Source organism: Apium graveolens, chromosome 1, assembly GCF_009905375.1.
Source record: "Apium graveolens cultivar Ventura chromosome 1, ASM990537v1, whole genome shotgun sequence".
NCBI lineage: Eukaryota > Viridiplantae > Streptophyta > Magnoliopsida > Apiales > Apiaceae > Apium > Apium graveolens.
The window spans coordinates 75,238,155-75,257,802 of NC_133647.1; the positions used below are offsets into that span (position 1 = coordinate 75,238,155).

General features: G+C 34.2%; 1 protein-coding gene across 1 annotated transcript; it reads right to left on the reverse strand.

Moving 5' to 3' along the window:
• LOC141720034 (uncharacterized) lies at positions 1 to 1,080 on the reverse strand. The gene is made up of 3 exons (XM_074522393.1): positions 1,037 to 1,080; positions 770 to 929; positions 1 to 525 (listed from the first exon to the last, which is right to left on the reverse strand). Exons 2-3 carry the CDS (start codon positions 845 to 847, stop codon positions 193 to 195), a joined length of 411 nt encoding a protein of 136 aa, XP_074378494.1. The 5' UTR covers positions 848 to 929; positions 1,037 to 1,080; the 3' UTR covers positions 1 to 192.
• Between the last annotated feature and the right edge of the window lie 18,568 nt (positions 1,081 to 19,648).

Genomic DNA, 19,648 nt, shown 5'->3' on the forward strand with positions numbered 1-19,648 from the left:
ATTTTACAGCCAATTTGTGGGCACTTTTTATCCTATTGCCATTTAATTATATCATATATATATAATTAGAAAACCCTTTTTAGGGGTTCTATAATGATAATAGATACGCTTCTGATGCCTAATTTCACAGAATCAAACACATAGATAAACTCAATCATTCTGGCTGAAATTAAAATACAGATTTCCAATTCTTTAGCTCCTCAATGCTAAAGAATTCTCCTCATCAACTTCTCCGGATTGCCCATCAACTGGATTCTCTACCTGTTGCGGAGCCATCATATCCTTTAGCTCCTGAAGGCCATTCATCAGGTCTAGCATGTCCGGATTCCCCATCCTGGGGCTTCTCTGCAAATCATTCTGAAACGATTGAAGAGCGGCTTTCAGCTCTCGCATCTCCTCCTGCATTTTCTGGAAGCCGACATCTGCTTTCAGCTCTCGCATCTCCTCATGCATTTTCTGGAAGCCGACATCTTTCAGCTCTCGCATCTCCTCCTGCATTTTCTGGAAGCCGAAATCAACCTTCTCCTGCAATTTTTTATTAGAACGTTGAAGTTTGTTTAGTTTTTGTAAAGCAGTCCCAAGACTACCTAGATAGGAAATTATCGGTATTATTTCCGGATACTTTTCCATAAATCGCGTGCATCTAGAATACATTTCATCTGCCATTTCCCAAATACTAGTAAAATTCCATCCAGTAACAGTAGTAGCAGCGGAAGAAGGATTCATTTTAATCTGTAAATTTTGGGAACACGAAGGAGAAAAATAGTACCTTAAAATGGAACTTCAATTGGTAAATTAAAATCTGTAGCAGGTTTGGTAGTAAAACTAGCAATAAGATTACTCCCATCTTCAATAAGCCCTCGGAATTGGGAATTGACGTGCTGGCGTGATGGCGTAATTTAGCTCTCGACCAAGACTGCACCGTAGCTCTGCACTATAAACAATATCTTTGACTCAGATCTACTTATACACTAGTAGCAACTAAATTATTAAAAAAATATATATTTTTTAAATCAAACAATGAAAAGACTTGTACTTGAGTGCTCTAAATTGAATATGTACAAGCAATGAATTGGGGCAATAATGTTTGCATAAAAGAAACTCATCTCGCTCTATAACCGCAATCGAATAATTTAAATTGGATCGGTTCGGCTTTTAATTTTTCGGTTTAGATTTTGGTTTTATTCGAATCGTTTTTTCTCGGTTTCGGTTTTGTTTCGGTTTCTTACTCACCCCTAATATTATCCGTATTCGAAATAAAGCGGATATTATCCATATCCGGATCCGGCATATTCGAATCCGAAAATTAATTATTTATGATATTTAAAATATATATATAATTATTTTTCTTTTAATCAACTTTTGTTATTTTTAAAATATTCAACTCCAATGATATTTTTATATATGTGTACAATATTTTTACAATTATATAAAAATTTTATAAAAATTTTTATTTAATAAATATGCACAAAAAAAACTATTTACTTGTAAATACATATGTTTTTAATGTAATTTACTAAAATATCTTATTTTAGTGATATATTAGTATTCATTTATGGTACTTATGTTCTTACGCTAACATTTATGTAAATATATTCTAATTTCTTATTTTAGTATTCATTTATGGGATATTTTAGTGATATATTGTTGAGATACCGAGCCAGCACGGGTCCCAAGCTAGAAGAAGCTTCAAGACCCAAACCGCAAAAATAAAACCAAAAATTAATTGGGTTATTAACAATAAGAAACGAAGTTAATGGGTTGGGTCAGAGTTTTTGTTAATTTAATCTAACCCAACCCAAACTGATTGATATATGAATTGGGCTATTAGTACCGGTCTAGCATCAGGCCCATACCCGAGCAGTCAATCCAGTTGTATATCTATTCTAATATCTATTTTCCATTATCACTACTAATTATCACTACTAATTCACTATTTTCCAGTGGATTCCCCAAGGAATTGATTCCCCAAATTGATTCCCGATGGTGGATATTCCATCCGATGCTTATTCTTCTCCTCCATCCGATGATGATCCTGATGAAATTCTGCTTAAAATGGATTGGCTTCGCATGGAGTCAGATCTCCCGTCGTTGAATTCGCAAGGGGAACAGATTTTGGATGAAATAGGGCAAATACGTCTGACTGGACAATCATTGGTCTGCGTCTTCAATAGGACAGGTTTTAGTTTATGCCCTTAAACATTTTGAATTGATTTGGTTTTGTGCACATCAATAGAAAAATCCAACCCATAGATTTTTAAAGTAAAGTAAGGGTATTGAGTATTCCAACCCATCGCTCTCTGCAACTACAACAGATTCAAGGCTTCCAACATGTTAGAGATGTCAAGAATTTTTCTGCTGGAATACTGTTCCAAGATTTTCAGAAAGTTAACACAGAGACAGGTGAAACAAGCAGCAAGATTAATCAACCAAATGTTGATTTTGTGAGAATTGGGCCGCATGTGATACTCTACAGGTCCAATGACATTGTGTTTAGCCAGTGTAGTCTTGAGGCTCAAATACCACATAGTCTCGAGGAGAAAGTATATAATTACAATCTTTGATCCAGGAGGATGTATAATATGTGCTTATGATGCTCAACTTGTTGGTGGTACTACTGGAATTGTACATACTCAGCAAGCAATTGTGGCCAGAGGTGAAAATCTGGAAATGCATAATCTACCATGAGGATATGGTTGCATTTAAGGAGGGAGGAATGTCAGGATTGACATATACTAGTATTTGTACTAATCAGTAGTAGTTTGTGATATTAAATAATTAGTAGTGAGTATTGAGGCAGGGGCATTTATGTCTTTACAGGAGTAGTTAGTTACAAGTTAGTAGAGTCTATAAATAGACTACCAGTTGTAATTTCAGGGTATGAATGAATATATGAATAAAAACTATGTTGTTATGCTATGAAGGAAGGGTAATATGGGGTGCTTCATGCTACGAAGGAAACCTACTACCTTTTATAAACACAACAATAAGTATCCATTATTTTAAAATCATTAATATACATATAGGAATAATATATGCCTAAATATACCAATTATACTATATCTCACAATAATAACATTGTCTCTTCTAAATAAAACATGTTAAATTTCAAATTTAATTATATTATCTTTTATAACCATACCTAATTATACCATATCTTACAATTATTAAATAGTTTATAATACATCTTCTGATTATTAATAAAATATAAAAAATTGTTATCTATTTCTTTGTAACAGATTTAATTATTTCAAAAAAAATTTGAAAAAATTGAAACAACATATGGGTTAATAAATTAGAAAACTAACCCCCAATCCCTTGGACAACAGAAGCGTATCTATTATCATTATAGAACTCGATCTCTCTTTTATACTTTTCCACGTAATTTCAATCTGCATTGCCACGCTTTTCTTTCTGTTTAATGTGCACCGACATTATTTTTGTCAAGTCTACCTGAGTTATACCTAATTGTCGTGGAGACAATTCAGGTTCATGTAGGTTGACTATGGCCATGTTAAAAATTGGAGTATGGGAGAAGAAGATTAGCAAAGTTTCTTTACGGAATCTTCTATAGGGACGCCAAGTGACCTAAAGAAAAAATCATAAACATGGATGTTATAACAGATAGAGTTCAAAGCATGAAAATTGTAAAAAGCAAGAAAATTGTAAATAATAAATTGCTCACTCACTTTGTTTTCCATGAAAGTGTTAATTAAAGAATTGTCTTCTACTTCACTCTCTACTTCATCTAGCAAATCTTTTCGGTCTATATCTAAATGAGTGTTTAGTGATTTTTTTTCCAACAATCGACTCCATTATAAAACAGATGGGAATTCCACAGAATTAACGTGAGGAAGTTCCAAGTAATTGTTCCGGAGCAAGCGTATTCGCTCCAACAAAAATATCTAGAAGACAATTCAGGTTCATGTAGGTTGACTATAGCCATGTTAAAAATTGGAGTATGGGAGAAGAAGATTAACAAAGTTTCTTTACGGAATCTTCTATAGGGACGCCAAGCGACCTAAAGAAAAAATCATAAACATGGATGTTATAACACATAGAGTTCAAAGCAAGAAAATTGTAAAAAGCAAGAAAATTGTAAATAATAAATTGCTCACTCACTTTGTTTTCCATGAAAGTGTTAATTAGAGAATTGTCTTCTACTTCACTCTCTACTTCGTCCAGCAAATCTTTTCGGTCTATATCTAAATGAGTGTTTAGTGATTTTTTTTCCAGCAAACGACTCCAGTATAAAACAGATGGGAATTCCACAGAATTAACGTGAGGAAGTTCCAAGTAATTGTTCCGGAGCAAGCGTATTCGCTCCAACAAAAACATCTAGAAAATATAAACAAAGAGTTACAAATACAGATTACAAAGAGTTTTTTGCATTATACATCCCCCAACAACAGGCTATTGGCAGATATGTACATTCATTTTCAATTAAGACAATATAAATCTATAACTTAAATTTCTCAGTCACTTCACATCCCCACGTACTTTCCGTTTAAATCTGCTGTTAGAATTAACGTTTCAAAAGGATATTTTAGTCTTTTAACAACTACATCTATGTTAACTATTAATTAAAATCAAAATAAAAAGAAAAGAAATCATATATAGCTATACCCAAATTAAGTTTAAGATATCTGAATACATGTCTTGGATCTAAAATCACATCCTGACTTGATCAATGAGGGGTCGACTGCGTATTAGACCAGGAAATGGCGTTGTTCCTTCCGTGTATGGTGATGCTGAAAGTGAAATCCCACCATATGGTGGTAAGTGTCCATTCCTTTAAATATTGCGCTAAACCCTAGTTACCTAATGGGCAAAGTTTATAAAATGTATTGCATCAGGTGGGTTATCATGTGAATATGTGTGGTCCTAGTTCTAGATAGATATCTAGAGTATTTTAGATTCTTATGGTCCCTCAATGTGTTTTTTAACATTTCTATAATATTCGAATATTGAGTATTTTAATGTGGCGTAAGTTCATTATTTTTAATCCATATCTAAATAAGTTGTTCTCTTACTATTTATGTCGATATGCTAAAAGCGGATCTAGATGATGAGAATCTAGTAGAAGAGCAAAATTTGAGCTTTCATAAAGATAGCTCTAATTGTGACAGTACACATAATGAAGGACAAAAAAGCCACAAAAATGGCTGACCATAATGCTAGGTCTTATGACAGTGACATTGTTAGTTCGAAGGTCTTATGATAGTGACATTGTTAGTTCGAAAGTGCTTTTAATAGTTGTGAAGAGAGAATACAAATCACATACCTCCACTATCCACATTACGCCAATTGCGCTTGACTTCTTCAAGAATGCAGACTGCAGCTTTGCCAGGACAGCAGCTCCCCAAGCAAAGCCGTTTACAACATCAGGAGTTAAATCCTTCAGAAATAGTAGATAGTCGACGAAAACGTCAGTCTTGTGATTCTCAGGGAACAGAAGTGTCCCAATTAAGAAGAGTAGGTAGGCCCTTGCATACTTACGAGTCCATGTGTTTCAGCTTCTTTTGTCTTGCATGTGAGCCTCGTCCACTGTCTCAAACCTCCTAAGCAACCAAGACTTCTGAACATAGCAGGAGGCCACCTCTCTTCTCGGGTCATCATCGCCTAAAAGTTCCACCAGGATATTTTGTGCATTAAAGTTTTTGCATACAAGTGGCAGCCCATCAACCGGAAGACCCGTGATATTGAATATGTCTTCCAAGCCCAGATACAGATGTGTTTCATTGAAATCGAACACCCCACGTTCCAATTTTTTGATTACAGCATCTATAAACCTATTGTCATTATGAAAATAAGTCATGTCTCTGAAGGAACTGAAGCACGTTTGATTTACTAGCTCAGCAACTCTTGCATCCAAATTCTAGGATTTGAATTGCTTGATCGCGCAAGAATTGCGTTCACCTGAATTGTCATTGTATTCGATTCAGTTGTTCATCTTCTACAGAAATAAGAAAACTCTTATTCTCAGAATACAAAAGAGAATATTAACTTCTGCTCTCAGTTTCCAAATACGACAAACCAATAGGCAACAAAATTAAAAGTTCCAAAGTTGAGAAGACAAACAACAAAAGAAATCTCTAATTTCACGGGGACGTATTAACAATTTTGGCTACCAATTCCCCTTGAACCAACAAACTTAATTAAAAAACTCGAGTACCTAAAAACACGATAACACCATCACGGAGACACCAAAATACCATCTTCTACAAAAGATTCAGATTATCAACAACCATTAACAAATACCCATTTCAGACTAGTACATTTTACTCCATTAAACAGCTCAATTTCAAGAACTCTGCCCCCAATTCAAAAACACAACTTTGTTTACAATTCAAACAAGTACCCACCAATACAATCATATCAGATAATCACCCACTAACCCATAAAAGACCACCCACCCACATTTAACTAAACTGTAAGAAATGCTGGTAAATAGATTATCTGATATGATTGTATTGGTGGGTACTTGTTTGAATTGTAAACAAAGTTGTGTTTTTGAATTGGGGGCAGAGTTCTTGAAATTGAGCTATTTAATGGAGTAAAATGTACTAGTCTGAAATTGGTATTTGTTAATGGTTGTTGATAATCTGAATCTTTAGTAGAAGATGGTATTTTGGTGTCTCCGTGATGGTGTTATCGTGTTTTTAGGTATTCGAGTTTTTTAATTAAGTTTGTTGGTTTAAGGGGAATTGGTAGCCGAAATTGTTAATACGTCCCCGTGAAATTAGAGATTTCTTTTGTTGTTTGTCTTCTCAACTTTGGAACTTTTAATTTTGTTGCCTATTGGTTTGTCGTATTTGGAAACTGAGAGCAGAAGTTAATATTCTCTTTTGTATTATGAGAATAAGAGTTTTCTTATTATTGTAGAAGATGAAAAACTGAATCGAATACAATGACAATGCAGGTGAACGCAATTCTTGCGCGATCAAGCAATTCAAATCCTGGAATTTGGATGCAAGAGTTGCTGAGCTAGTAAATCAAACGTGCTACAGTTCCTTCAGAGACATGACTTATTTTCATAATGACAATAGGTTTATAGATGCTGCAATCAAAAAATTGGAACGCGGGGTGTTCAATTTCAATGGAACACATCTATATCTGGGCTTGGAAGACATATTCAATATCACGGGTCTTCCGGTTGATGGGCTGCCACTTGTATGCAAAAACTTTAATGCACAAAATATCCTGGTGGAACTTTTAGGCGATGATGACCCGAGAAGAGAGGTGGCCTCCTGCTATGTTCAGAAGTCTTGGTTGCTTAGGAGGTTTGAGACAGTGGACGAGGCTCACATGCAAGACGAAAGAAGCCGAAACACATGGACTCGTAAGTATGCAAGGGCCTACCTACTCTTCTTAATTGGGACACTTCTGTTCCCTGAGAATCACAAGACTGACGTTTTCGTCGGCTATCTACTATTTCTGAAGGATTTAACTCCTGATGTTGTAAACGGCTTTGCTTGGGGAGCTGCTGTCCTGGCAAAACTGCAGTCTGCATTCTTGAAGAAGTCAAGCGCAATTGGCGCAATGTGGATAGTGGAGGTATGTGATTTGTATTCTCTCTTCACAACTATTAAAAGCACTTTCGAACTAACAATGTCACTATCATAAGACCTTCGAACTAACAATGTCAATGTCATAAGACCTAGCATTATGGTCAGCCATTTTTATAAATTTTTTATGGTTTCTTTGTCCTTCATTATCTGTACTGTCACAATTAGAGCTATCTTTATGAAAGGTCAAATTTTGCTCTTCTTCTACTAGATTCTCATCATCTAGATCCGCTTTTAGCATATCGACATAAATAGTAAGAGAACAACTTATTTAGATATGGATTAAAAACAATGAACTTACGCCACATTAACATACTCAATATTCCAAGATTCGAATACTATAGAAATGTTAAAAGAAACATCGAGGGACCATAAGAATCTAAAATATTCTCTATCTAGAACTAGGACCACACATATTCACATGATAACCCACCTGATGCAATACATATTATAAACTCTGCCCATTAAGTAACTAGGGTTTAGCGCAATATTTAAAGGAATGGACACTTACCACCATATGGTAGGATTTCACTTTCAGCATCACCATACATGGAAGCAACAACGCCATTTCCTAGTCTAATACGCAGTCGACCCCTCATTGATCAAGTCAGGATGTGATTTTAGATCCAAGACATGTATTCAGATATCTTAAACTTAATTTGGGTATAGCTATATATGATTTCTTTTCTTTTTATTTTGATTTTAATTAATAGTTAACATAGATGTAGTTGTTAAAAGACTAAAATATCCTTTTGAAACGTTAATTCTAACAGCAGATTTAAACGGAAAGTACGTGGGGATGTGAAGTGACTGCGAAATTTAAGTTATAGATTTATATTTAACCCAATTTTTTCTGAAGAATTCGACAGGATATAATATATTATGATTCTTATCATAATGTCTGGCTAGTGTAATCATAAATTATGTACTAATGTATGGCTATGTAATCATATAGTTTTGTGGAACTTCTACCTTGATGGATATTAGAGATTTGGTATCCGAGGCTCGTACCATTAGAATGGAACAAGAAAATTCATTTTATAGGTACCTCGGTTGATAGTATAAGAGATCAAATATTTTAATATTCACCTCCATTCCCTGCTCCCCCCTTCCCTAAAGCCCAAACCAAACTGCTCGACAGTCACTCCACCCAGGTGAATCATTTCTAAACTCTATATCATATATGAATGAAAATGCCTGGCCGCAACACCCTTCACCTTGCAAAAGCCATCATCAAAAACTGGTGTGCTTTCTGGTGAGTAGACTCACAGATAAAATCCATCAAACAAACCATAAATCCATAATCATTAACAAACAACAAACACTACAAAACTAATAAAACGACTTCAATCACCCGAGAACCAAATATTCCAGTAATCCTCTACATGGCAACACATGAAACCAACAAACAATCGACACAACAATCACATTACTGAATATATGCAAACATATCCATCTTCCAAACATATAATTTGGAACATAACTCAAATCCCACAAAAAGTTAAACACAGATACACAATCATACTACAACCACATCTCTACTAAATCATTATTATTAGTGGTACACAATTTAAACCGCATCACTAAATGTACAAAAACAATTAATCCATCTCCCAGACACATACTTCGTCATATAATACGAATTTAAAATACACACATACATAAACATCCCAACTATAAATCATTATAATCGAACACTAGATAATTCGTAGTCAGTTGATATACGTAATTTAAACCGCATCACTGAATGTTCCGCAAAAAACAAATCCATCACCCAAACACATAACATAATTCGTCATATAATCCAAATCTAACATACACACATACATACACATCTCTACTATATTATTATTATAATCGAACAAGAGACGAGACAATTCGTAATCAGTCGATAATACGTGATTAGAGCTACACAAACAATATTAAATCTAACATTATACACATCTCTACTACATTATTATTGTAATTGAACACGAGATAATTCGTAATCAGTCTATAATACGTAATTGGAGCTACACAAGAACTAATATTAAAGCGAGATCTGAAATGAAATCATGAATAAACTAACCATTAGGTCCGAGTGAAGTTCTGGTGATAGTAGAGAGCTGTTTACAAGCATCGATGTTTTTCAAAACAGCTTCGTCGAGACGGAGAGATGTTTGTGACCTTCCTTAAGCATGCTTTGTATCCCGTACGATTGCGATGATAATCCCATTGCTGATTGAGAGAGATTGGAAATAAAGTGAGTGATTTGAGTTGGAAGGAGAGTGAAGAGACAAATCCCAAATGAAAAGCCCTAAAAATGGTAGGCGAGCCTCTCCGTTCCTGCTCTTTCTATTTACCGACTGTATATATTTATTTTGACTAAATATATATTTTTTAAAATTAATATTAGAAAGGATTATATATCTAAATAAATTATAAAAATACAAACAATAATAACCATAATAAATATATTATAAGATAGTTCTATACAAATATGCAAATGTATATTTTGTTTGCTAAATAAACATGTTATTTCGGCTACGAAATATTAATCTGAGATTAATGGGGTATTAATCGGATAAAAAATTGGTTGTGTTGTAGTATATTAAATAAAATTAATGTAATATCAATTTTATAATTATTTATAGATTATTATATATTTTACATATTAGATTTTATAACTATTTAATATTAATTGAAAATTTATTCTGTATCTACTAATTTATTTATAATGAATAAAATTGTTGGGAATAATTCACTAAATTAACACAACAATGGGGCAGTTATATATCAAAAATCAACAAGAACAGGCAAATTAAGCCAAATAACGAAACAATCACGAAGATCGAAACAAGCATATAATTTAGTGATGTATTGAAACGAGAAAAGGGGAGAAAATCACTTAGCTATATTGTAGCTTTCTCAAAATCAAATAATCAGCTGAGTCGCCAAGCCCTCTAAAACGAGTAAAATGTACTAGTCTGAAATGGGTATTTGTTAATGGTTGTTGATAATCTGAATCTTTTGTAGAAGATGGTATTTTGGTGTGTCTCCGTGATGGTGTTATCTTGTTTTTAGGTACTCGAGTTTTTTAATTAAGTTTGTTGGTTCAAGGGGAATTGGTAGCCGAAATTGTTAGTACGTCCCCGTAAAATTAGAGATTTCTTTTGTTGTTTGTCTTCTCAACTTTGGAACTTTTAATTTTGTTGGCTATTGGTTTGTCATATTTGGAAACTGAGAGCAGAAGTTAATATTCTCTTTTGTATTCTGAGAATAAGAGTTTTCTTATTTCTGTAAAAGATGAAAAACTGAATCGAATACAATGACAATGCAGGTGAACATAATTCTTGCACAATCAAGCAATTCAAATCCTGGAATTTGGATGCAAGAGTTGCTGAGCTAGTAAATCAAACGTGCTTCAGTTCCTTCAGAGACATGACTTATTTTCATAATGACAATCGGTTTATAGATGCTGCAATCAAAAAATTGGAACATGGGGTGTTCAATTTCAATGGAACACATCTGTATCTGGGCTTGGAAGACATATTCAATATCACGGGTCTTCCGGTTGATGGGCTGCCACTTGTATGCAAAAACTTTAATGCACAAAATATTCTGGTGGAACTTTTAGGCGATGATGACCCGAGAAGAGAGGCGGCCTCCTACTATGTTCAGAAGTCTTCGTTGCTTAGGAGGTTTGAGACAGTGGACGAGGCTCACATGCAAGATGAAAGAAGCCGAAATACATGGACTCCTAATTATGCAAGGGCCTACCTACTCTTCTTAATTGGAACACTTCTGTTCCCTGAGAATCACAAGACTGACGTTTTCGTCGGCTATCTACTATTTCTGAAGGATTTAACTCCTGATGTTGTAAACGGCTTTGCTTGGGGAGCTGTTGTCCTGGCAAAACTGCAGTCTGCATTCTTGAAGAAGTCAAGCGCAATTGGCGCAATGTGGATAGTGGAGGTATGTGATTTGTATTCTCTCTTCACAACTATTAAAAGCACTTTCGAACTAACAATATCACTATCATAAGACCTTCGAACTAACATTGTCACTGTCATAAGTCTAAATAAGAGATATTCTGAGGGGCATTTCCCCTTAACGAGGCATCGGTGGGAGGTGAGAATACCAAAATCTTAGTCATAGGACTATATAAATTCCCGAAAGACAATAATGAAAGTGTTTCTAGGCGATTATCTATCGCAAATATTGAGACAGGGGGAGATGTGATGTGAACATTGGAAAAAGGTGAGCAAAGAAGATGGTCTGGGAAAGGAGAGTGGAAGATAAAATCATTCTTGCATTGAAGAAATAAAATATAATTTGTTTACATGTAAGTAGAAAAATCAAGTACAAGATTGGACATGACTAAGAGCACTCTATAATATAAATAATAAATTATAATAAGTTTTTAACGAAAGAAACTCTTTGTTCCGGACTTAGGAATAACGGTTCCTCCTGATTTGTATACTCGGTTATTTATCAATCAATGGATGTACTCCCTTGTGACAAAATAATAATAATAATAATAATAATCCTTCTTGATTTGTGAATTTTTTTCTAAAACTTTAAAATGCTAAATAAAAAGGAAAGGAAGAAGTATATTTTATTTACACCTTAAATGCGTGTTGAACATTAAAAAATGTAAATAATTGGATGAGCCAAAAGAAGTAATATGCATCATATGTTAAGGATCGAAAATTAAAAAAATAATAATATCTGATTCTAGTGTAGGTGAATGCCCTTTATACTGATATGGTCAAGGCTGGAGCACATATTCAACACAAGGCTTCAATTAATCATGCTTTAGTCTTATAAATAGTACTGTAACAAATCATTTCATAACTTCTGGAATACATTTCTTTCTATCTTCACTTTCTGTTATGAATATAATACATTTTTTTGTCTATAATTCTAAGAGTAGTCAACAGAAATGATAGTTCAACTGATACGTTTCCAAATTTTAGACCAATGAAATTAAATCTAACATAAATCCTAATATAATTTAACTTCCAAATTTTTTTAACCATAGTTAAATCCATCAATTATTCTATATTGGCAATTTCTAAATTTTAGATCAATCTAACATAATTCCTTATATAATTTAAATTTCAATTTTTTAACCATAATTAAGCGGTCAAACACCAAAAAATCAGAAAAACTAACATGAAAATTAAGAAAGATAAGAACTTACAGTTAATTATATTATTCACATATAATGCCAAAACCGAATCGAAAAAAATGAAACGGAACCGGCGGTTGTGGTTTTTGATGCGCTTGCGGTTTTTGTTTTTTTGTTTTAATGTAAATGGTTTGATTATCCATGTTTTCCAGTTCTTCTAATGCTTGCAAAGTACAAAAGAGTACAGTGATTTGAAATTCTTGATTTCTAAGATCGCAGGCAAAGAGCTGCGAAGACTTGGACATAGGATCACATATAGCAAATTTATATTGGTTGTTTAATTAGAATGACTTTACTGCTTGTCGTTGCAAGCATTGATCCATCACCTCTATCTGGAATGTGCGGATATTTTCCGGACACATGTAATATATGTGTCAGTGATCAAATGCAAATTACCTTTAAATATCCATGCTAAATGTAACGCTCACATATAAACAAATTAATAAAAGTTAACAATGGTAAAGCTCGATGGATCTACTACTTTAAGAATGATAGGGGGAACCAACTCTAATCGATAAGAAAATTGAAATCCAATATGATGTAACTTTATTTGACTTGCATACAGGTTCCTTCATAGTCTTTTGATCATAGAAAAAGTCATTTGCATAACATTTTTATTTCAAAATCTTAGATTATACGGAAAGAACATAATATATATATATATATATATATATAAGAAATGCTCGTGCGTATGATAAAAACTAATAATAGCTTGTCACTCTCTGTTATGACTCACCGGTCACTAATCATGTCAGCCTCTGAACATAATATTGGATTATTTGAGCAACTAAAAATAATATTACTGAAACAATTTAACAGATAAATATTTTCATGTAAAAATCATGATGAATTTAACATACCAATTTCACTAACAAGCCTATTGAATATAGATTCCATCAAAGGTTTTGTAAAGATATCTGCTAATTGTTTTTCAGTAGGGACATAATGCAATTCAATAGTTCCTTTTAAATATAATGAAAAATAGTGTTCTAATAATTTAAGATAATATTTTTGTTTATCAATTCTTACAACATGTCATATATTTGTGTCTTATTATTAAATTAATAATATATTGAAATAATAATTGGAGGCAAGAGAAAAGAGTGATGCGTGAAAAATGACAGAAATAATTTTTTTGAAATATAAATGATATAAATCATCTAAGGTGGTGCCTTTAAAATAAGGAAGACCCAATTTTTTCTGAAGAATTCGACAGGATATAAAAATTGGGTTAGGTCTTCTCTTACTCCTGGTAATCGAGCTTTGGTTAATACATTAAAGGGGATAGATAAATTTTATTAACAATAACCTGATCAAAACAATAAAATTATAATCTTGAAAAGGATGAATAAGTTAGGGGGGGATGCCTGATGAGTAAGAGAAGAAGAAGAAGAAGAATGATTGATATTGATATTGTTGTTGTTGTTGGGTAGGCTTCTAATCCTCCAAAGCAGGCGGGTGCGATCATCATGGATCCTTCTACGGCAGGCTTCCCTCAGCTACAACCCACAACCAGAATAGAGTAGAATGAGAAGTAATAAACCAAGGATAAATAATCAAATCAATCACAATCAACACAAAATCTCACACATAATTTACCATTCACACAAGATTCACTATACGAACAATAATAATGAATCAAATCATCAATTAAATAACATACACTTGTATTATAAACTCTAAAATTCATCATTCATACAAAATTCACAAATAACCTAACCCTAATCACAACCAACACACAAAATTTCAATTCTAGTGATCTTAAATAACGCAAAAACTACACGCTAAACATGATGATCTTAATGGAAATTAGGCAGGAGACATATTCTCATGTGTTTTCATGCAAAGACATGTAATCCATGAAACATCATTTTAGCTGCTAAAGATTTTCAAGCCCTAACTTTCTTCGCTCGAATCAAATAATTGATAATCAAATAATTGATACACATATACATACAAATTACAAAATCAAATTATTACTTATAAAGGCGGCTAAGCTACCTTTTGTTTCCAATTGGAATAATTATTTATTGTTTTCAGAGATGCTCGTGGTGAAGCTGCCCTTGATTCATCTTCGTCGCGACCTCATCCCATCTACCTACATTGAGAGAATAAACAATCAGAAATCCTAAATTGGGGGTTTTGTACAGAGAGAGTGAGAGAAAAACCCTAAATTAATGAAAAGAGGCAATAATTAAAAACCTTAAATTGAAGAAGGGCTTGAAGATTCGTACAATCGTACCTAATTAAGAATTTTGTATGTAATTGAAGAAGAAGAAGGGCTTGTATCACTCTCTCAGTAGTCAGTAGTTTCTCACTCTCTCGAACTCAATAGTCGGTGAAGTTTCGATTCGATTAAAAAATAACCCGAACTGTACCCGGGTTCGTTTTGATTAACCCAAAGAATTGTATTTTTCATGGAATTTTATTAAATATAGCAACTTAATTGAGAGGAGAGTGAACGAGAGAGCGAGAGTATTAGCATTTTGAGATCATAAAACAAGACACACATATAAGTCATTGAACATATACATCATCGACAACTTAAAAGATAACAATCGAGATAATTGTCAATAGACGAGCCGAACACGAGTTTGCTCACGAACAAATCAAGTTTGCTCACCTTGGGATGCTACCTCCCAAATTGTTGCTGTTTCAGTTCCTCGTCCCAAGTGGTCGAGGAAAGATGGTGGATCTGAGCCTATGGAGCAAGTCTCTGCCTTTCTTGCTCCTAACCCTGTGTCGGTCGAGGAGGACCCCAACCCTTATGTGGTTAAATGGGGCCTTCTCAACAAGGACACAATTGTGGGAGACTCTCGGGTCGTGGCAGAGTGGTCAAGGAATGTGGTTACCCCTCGCGAAATATTCTTCTCATTCATGAGCATAACAAACTTCTGCAGACCATATATATAGGACACTCAATACCATAGTACTAACAGACAAGTGGCTGTGCACAACATGACTCCAGCTAATAATTTAAAATACGACTCCTCCTACAGGACATAGTACTGACTAGTGACTCATACTACTTGCATATTAATTGACCTCAAACTACAGCGTATCAACTAACAAATTAAATCTCCCGCCCAAATTGTATTCAACAGCTTCGAGACTTGGGTTCAAGTTTGAATTAAATAAATTATTCATATTTTTTTAATCATCAAAACTAGGGATGGAGGTAGAATAAACAGGGCGGGGCCTAGATCTAGGACAAGACTCTTATACAAGATACTTAAATGTAAATGAAATACTGTGATTTGAATTTGTAATAAAGTTTAGAAATTTTTTTAGTATATTGATATTGATTGCAGTGAAATTTTTAATAATTGGATTTCAAGTTAATAACTTTTATTTATCCTTCCTTCATAGGCACCAACAAAAAGGGAAAACCCAAATCTAGTTTAAGTCAAAAGTTTTTCTAACGATAAACCTAAGTTTTGCCCAAAAGGCAAGAAAAATTGCAGGTGTTGCCTGCAAAAGAGCACGTATAGCTGCAAGTTTAGGAATATAATCAGAAGCATAAGTTAATATACCTAAAAACCTCTGTAATTGTTTGTTGTCTTCAAGTTTATCCGGGAACTTATGAATATGTTCGAGGATGCGCGTCTGAGGACAATGTGTTCCTTGATCAATTTCTAATCCTAAGAAATTAATCTTTGTCTTGAAGAGCTGAGCCTTCTTCTTTGATAAGATTTTACCAAGTAATTGGCATTTCTTTAATACTGCTGCTAAGTGCCTAAGATGATCCTGTTCATTATCACTAAAGATAAGAATATCATCAACATAAACACAATAGAATTTTTCAAAAGTCCTGAATGCGTTTTTGCATATGCCTTTGAAATATGGATGGTGCTTGTTTGAGTCCAAACGGTACGACTATCCATTGATAATGCCCTTGGGGACATGTGAATGCTGTCAATAGCTGTGATTCTTCATCTAGCAATACCTGCCAAAATCCAGATTTACAGTCTAATTAACTAAACATTTTCTTACCTCTAATAAGGGTGAGTAATTCATCCTTATTTGGTAGATTATGGCTGTCTCCTATGGTGGCTTCATTGATTGCCTTGTAGTTGACTACCATTCTTTTCTTGCCTCTTCTCCTTTCTGCTTCATTTTCTACTAAAAATGCTAGAGACATATGAGGTGATTTACTGGGAATGATGATTTTCGTTTCCAGAAGCTCTTGAATTTGTTTACCAAATTCTTCTCGATCTTGAGGACTGTACTTCATGGGTTTTACCTTGATTACTGTCTGATACCAATTCGGGGCCACAGCGGAATCTAATCAATTAAAGATAATTAAATCTTAATTAAATCTTACCTTCACAGCAATAGAAGGCATGACACTCAGTGAACTCTTCGGCCACATCAGTGTTTATTCGTTCGTTTAATCTTTGCTTGATTAAATCAACTCTTCTTCTTGGAGAATAGAAGTGTGGTCCTTCTTTTTCTTCAATTAAGTTTAGTCCAGCATATGCTTTTTGCATCATAGTGGAATCATTACGATCGATCATTTATCCTGTTTCTACAATTTCTACAATTTATCCTGTTTCTACACATACAGTTTGTTTCTTGGTACCATTAAGTCTCATTAACTATATAAATTGACCAACCCTAGCAAGCTTGTGGGACTCAGCGATAAAGAAAGTACATTTTAAGAGAAAATAGAAAAAACAAGCCCAACACAGGGCCCAAGCTTCAACTTTTAAGAGAAAATAGAAAAAAAAGAGGGGTGGAAGGGAAGCCCAGTTAAAAGCAATGGGCCCAAAGTAAAAGCCCAATATAAGGTTCAATAAAACCAGCCCAGGTTTAGGGCAAAGATCAGCCCAATAAGAGGTAAGCCCAGAAAAAGGGCCTAATTAATTGGGGAATAAGGGCCCAAATACAAAACCCGGATAAGCCCAGAAAAATAGGCCCAAAAAAGGGATTGGCCCAAAAATAAATACCAAGATAAATGCCCAGGAAAAAAGGAATAAAAGGTTGATATCCTGACCCAATTCGATCAGGACTTACATTACGTTCCTAATTGAATGAGCTGAGGTCGAAATCCTGTCGATTAGGGCTGAATAAAAGGCTTAATTCGACCAGAATTAAGACCCAATCGACCAGGAACTGTAAAGAAATCCTGATCGAAATTCTTGAGGTCAAAATTGCTTCGATCAGGGCTTAAAAGGATGGCTAATTCGGTCAAGGCAAGAAATTCTGACCTAAAATCCTGACCGAAAATTTCCTGCTCGAATATATATATATATATATATATATATATATATATATATAATATAAAACCCTGGTCGAAATTCTACCAGGAAGTGAGGTCGAATGGATCTTGCTCGAATTTCTGTCGACCGGGGCAATTAGAGGCCTAATTCGACCAGGATCCTAGTCGAACAGGATTCCTGGTCGAACCAGGTATAAAAAAAAGAGAGAAGAAAAAGAAAAAAAAAGAAGAAAAAAGGGGGAAGAAAAATCCTGGAAAAAAATAATAATTAAAGGAAAAATCCCAGAATTAAGGGAAAAATTCCTTAAAATTAAGTAAAATCCTAGAATTAAGGAAAAAATTCCGGAAAATTAAGGAAAAATCCCAGAATTAAGGGAAAAATTCCTAAAAATTAAGGAAAAATCCCAGAATTAAGGGGAAAATCCAGAAAATTAAGGAAAAATCCCAGAATTAAGGGAAAAATTCCTGAAAATTAAGGAAAAATCCCAGAATTAAGGGAAAAATTCTTGGAAATTAAGTTAATTCCTAAATAAAAGGGATTAAATTAAATCATTGTAAATGTGTAGGTCGCTTCACACTTTACGCAAAACAATACCCTGCAAGGGAACAAATGAACGTAACTTTTGCGAAACCTAGTCACTGTTTCCCAAAAGTTGGGGGGCAAATGATAGGGAAGAAAATAAATCCTGATTACGTAGTTAATATTGCATTAATTACACATGATTTGGGCTACAAGACCCAATTAGAAGATGTATGATATTCAGACCAAAAAGGTTAACATATTGATCATGCCTGATCGACCAGATCAGGCCTGATGGAATAAAGAAGGCCCAAAACCCTGAATATTAATTAATTTCGTAATTAATTAATAAGGGAGAAAAATAGCTATTAAGATGAGTCCTGGTGGGGATGTAAATCCTTGTAGATTGGTCTCTTAGGAACCTCATGGGATAAGGAATCCGCTTCCTACTTCCTAGGACTCCAAAGTCCATTCTAATTCAGAGACTTGACCACCAAGTCTCCTATACCAAATCCAATTCAAGGACCACCAACATCTATATAAGGGGTCTCACCCCACAAATCAGAACTACATTTTATACTTAGTCCTTGGAGGACATGAAAGTCACTACGTCCTTGGTGAGCCCTCACCGCCATAGCCCCGAAGGCAAGTATCACAAAGAACTACGTTTTTGACTTGATCCTTGGCAATCAGCTAGGTACGTAGGCATCTTGTTAAGGCAGATTGAGTCACGAAATACAAGAGTAGTCAAATCGAGCCTCGAAGCTCACGTTCCTTAGTAATAAATACAATAATCATTTACCTTAGTTTTTAATCCATAACAGTGAGTTTAGATAGTATTATATTAGTCGGCAGCTGCTATGACAACCAAGTCTTGTGGAATATATGGATCAATACTGATGTTTATATCTTGAACCTTTACACACATTTTGTGAGATACATTTTATTTCCCAGAATGATTGTCTATCGCCTAATAAGTTGCTTGTTTTCCCGCAAGAAGGTCAAGACTCGTAGTAAGCCAACTCGAGGCTGTGTTGATTTTATCATGATCCAAATTTCTCCTTCTTATCCATTAATTTTCTATTTAAACATTTTTTCCTACCTCATTAATTCTATTGGTTGATTGGGGCGGACAATGCATATGATTTGACCATTTGTTTGTGTGA

Coding starts and splice junctions, on each gene's coding strand:
- LOC141720034 (XM_074522393.1), bottom strand. CDS start 847: ATGGGAGTAATCTTATTGCTAGTTTTACTACCAAACCTGCTACAGATT. Junction 526..769: donor AATTGAAGTTCCATTTTAAG/GTACTATTTTTC, acceptor AAAAAATTGCAG/GAGAAGGTTGATTTCGGCTT.